The 3,456-nt window shown below is 55.5% G+C and overlaps 1 protein-coding gene across 1 annotated transcript in view; it reads right to left on the bottom strand.

The window, feature by feature from the left end:
- GOLPH3L (golgi phosphoprotein 3 like) overlaps positions 1 to 3,456 on the bottom strand; it is a 10,139-nt gene that overhangs the window by 5,296 nt on the left and 1,387 nt on the right. Inside the window, exon 2 of the mRNA XM_009648449.2 lies at positions 3,127 to 3,342. Coding sequence (XP_009646744.1) covers positions 3,127 to 3,303 — 177 coding nt within the window. The 5' untranslated portion in view covers positions 3,304 to 3,342. The remainder of the gene's footprint in view (positions 1 to 3,126; positions 3,343 to 3,456) is intronic.

The raw sequence follows: 3,456 nt of genomic DNA, 5'->3' as shown, positions 1-3,456 counted from the left end.
TACTGCTCCTGACCGGATCTGCTCAGACGCAGCACGTTCCGCTCCGGGCCCCAAGCTTGCCACGGGACAGGGTCCTCACCCCAAAAAGTGCAAGCTCCAAAATCATTAAGACATTTGGCAAAGCAACAAGAAGGTGCAGAGGTCTGGAAAATACGACCCACAAGGAACCAGCAATTGGATCAGGGTTTTCGGTCCAGGGAAGAGACGACAGAGGGAGAACAGGATAAGTGGGTGTCTGACGTAAAAAGCAGCAGCAAAAAGGAAGGGAATGGCCGGTTCCCACTTCCACTGTGCACAGGACAGTCCTGGGGTACAGTTGTAGCCAGAGAGATCAGAGCTGGGCACCAGCAAGAAATACCCATCCGGACAAGAAAGCCCAGGAACAGTTTGCCCCTGGAGGCGGGGGCTAGGAAAAGAAGCCTCTGTCCCTTGAGGTTTAAGAACTTTCAGCTGATGCTTCTCAGGAGAGAACTGCTCCTGGTTGGAAGCAACGGGGCAGCCTCGGCGACCTCTCCATTCCCTTCCTCCACTTGTCTTTTATGCCCCGATTAGAACAAAGCCCGGTTGTTCCAGCCCCACACTGCGGCACAGGCAGCAGCCCGGGGATTTCAGGGCTGCAGGGAGAAGCTGGTCCAGGCAGGCAGGGGGGCTGGCAGCGGGGCTGGCACTGGCCCAAGGGACGCAAAGTCACAACACGCTTATTTGCAGGGGACGCTGATAGCCCAGAAGCGCTACGGCCTGCTCGTAACCCCCTTTTCATTTTCTCTGGAGGGAATGGGGGGGGAAGGACAGAAAGGGCAGCTCTAAAAGCTCCCAGGAGACTGCAAAGCAGCCCCAGAACCCCCTTTCCTTAGGAAAAAGGCTGAGAACACGCAGCCCTCTGCCACAGACGTTTTTATGAGGGTAAATCCCTGTTCCCCCGCATGCTTGTTCATACAGTGCATCTGGCACCAGGCTGCTCAGCTCACGTAGCACAGAGAACTGTAAAAGAAATGAAAAGTCTTTATTTGCTCTCTTCACTTCCGTGTGAGGCAAGGCAAAGCCTTGCTGACGCCCGCGTTTCTGCACACGCCCTGTAGGAAGCAGCTTTCCAGAAAAGGGTGCGGAGGTGAGCGAAAGTTTAAATCCACTGGGCTGAAAGGCACGTTACCCCTAGGAAATTTTAAGGGGTCTGAAATCAAACAAGTCAAAGCTCCCGGGTTCTTTTAGCTTCTGGAATCAGACTGGTTACAGGTGCCAGGCTGGTGTGCAGCCAGTTTCTGCTAGATGGACAGACTTGGACTTAAAATAATGAGATTACACTGTCAGCTCAGTGGATTTCCCTAAAATTGTCCTTTTTTCTTTTTTTTTCCCCAGTCATCAAACCACGAGTGAACAACAGAGCTGGGAAAACCAAATTCCTGGGAGCCCAGCTCACAGCCAGGCTCCTGCTGCCTCTGCTCTTCCTTCTGAGGCGGAGGAATGTGGAAGGACAGGATGGAGGTGGTGGTGGGGGAAAACCTGTGACAATTTTTTTTCATATCTATTGTGCTCTCCTGACTTCCTGGTGGCTGAAGGACCTTTCCCAGGAACACATTAACCAAGCCAAGAATACCAAACGTAGCCTGGGAAGAAAGCAGAACATGCCACGCTCCTAGGCTGCTCTCAAATATTTGCTCCAAAACGATTTGCATGCTGATCTCTTTATAGCCCTGCTCTCCTGTTACTTCCTATTGGGCTCAGCAAGTCCTAGGTCTTATCTGGGGTCGTTAAACAGGACAGCTCTGCCATGGGCACAACCCGCAGCTCCCCCCTGCCGGATCTGCGAGCGAGGTCCACATCAGAAGCCATGGCCTGAGCGGGTCCAGGTGAAAGCAAGGCAGCAGCTCAGACTGGCTCAGCAGTAGCAGGGCCCTACACAAAAAAAAGTTCAGGCACCTCACAGGGGCTTAATTTCAACCCAGAGAAAGAGATGAAGAGAAGGTGGCCCATCTACCACAGCTCTGACAACCACAGCGTCTTATTTCCTCAGGGTGGGAGACAGACTTGTAGAAAGAGTGCTCCTGGATCTGAAAAACCTGTATTTAAAGCTCTCCTCTGCCATTATCATCCCAAGAAGCACCTTGGGCAACTGGTTAGCTTCCCCTGGTCTCGATTTCCCCATCTTCTTGACAGGAATAGCAGCATCAGATTCCCCCAAAGAGACCAAGATGATGCATGCGCTGAGGACAAGGCAGGCCGACACGGCCGGTAAGAGCCGAGCAGCTCAGAGGCTTCAGCGCGAGATGTCTTCTCCTATCCCCACGGCTCGCTCTCAGCAGAGTTGAGAAACAAGTTCCTCCCAGCTGATAAGGGCAGAACAATTCAGTTTGACCAGGGTCCCTTTCCAGCAGCAAACAACCCCCTGAAAACCAGCGGCTGTGAAGTTCGCTCGCTGCCGCCAAGGAAAGCCATTAAACCAACACACATGGGCGAGGCGAGCGCCCAGCAGATTCCCGCCCAGCCCCACTCCCCCCAGGCCTGGAGCTCCCGGCCGCCTTCCCTGCCTGGCTGAGGAAATCGCCGGGCAGAAAGCGGAGCCGCGGCTCCGACCTCCTTTGCCACTGCTGTGTGCAGACCCATCCCGCGCCCACTTTCAGCTCCCGGCCCAGCTGCCTTCTCTTGCCTCGCCCTCTTCTCTCAAAACGTGCCCCTGCCATTTTTCACATCAATTTTTAAGGAAGCAGAAACAGTGCTCAGAGTGTCTCTGCGCTTCAGCTGATGGTTTCGGTTAGGAAAGTGCACTTGGGGTGGGGGGAGGACGCTTACCATCTGGTGCACAAGGTGAGGCTCCTTTTACCCCACATCTTTGACCCTGGCAAAAACCAAACCCAACTCTGCTCCACAAATGGCAGGGCACCCCTTGCCTTCAGCCACTCGCTACAGTCCCCATGGCAGAGCTGGTGGGACAGCACTTGCAAGCAATCTCCACAGCCCGGTTTAAGCTACAGGCGAAGGCGGTTTGAGCCGAGCAGGCTGGCTTTGTTGAAGAGGACTCAGAGGAACTCGTACGATCCCTTCTGCCGCTCACCGAGAACCTCGCCTCCAGGTGCACCAAGGCAGCGCTGGCACCGCTGCACACGCAGCCATCGCAGACGCCTGCCTTACCTCCTTGTCCTTCAGCCCCAGGAGCAGCACCTCCTCCATCAGCGTGAGGCGGATATCTTTGGAGTCGTCGGGATCATCGTCATTCAGGTCCGCAGCCGCATCTTCCTCGCCGTCAGGCTTCTTCTCCGAGTTCCTTCCCGCCTCAGCACGCCGCCCTCGGTGCGTTAGCGTCGTCATCTCCCCCCCGGCTGGGCACACAGAGAACCAAGGTCTGCCCTGTTTCAAAACACGACGGTGCTGAGCCCCAAGGCCAAAGGCCCAGGCTCCAGAGAGGCACCGGCCAGGACACGGGACGGCTTTTGGCTCGCCCTCCCCAGGATGGGTGCGGGA

This window comes from Egretta garzetta, unplaced genomic scaffold (assembly GCF_000687185.1).
Source record: "Egretta garzetta isolate BGI_Z169 unplaced genomic scaffold, ASM68718v1 scaffold141, whole genome shotgun sequence".
In the NCBI taxonomy this organism is placed as follows: Eukaryota; Metazoa; Chordata; class Aves; order Pelecaniformes; family Ardeidae; genus Egretta; species Egretta garzetta.
This window is presented reverse-complemented; position numbering and strand designations above follow the sequence as displayed.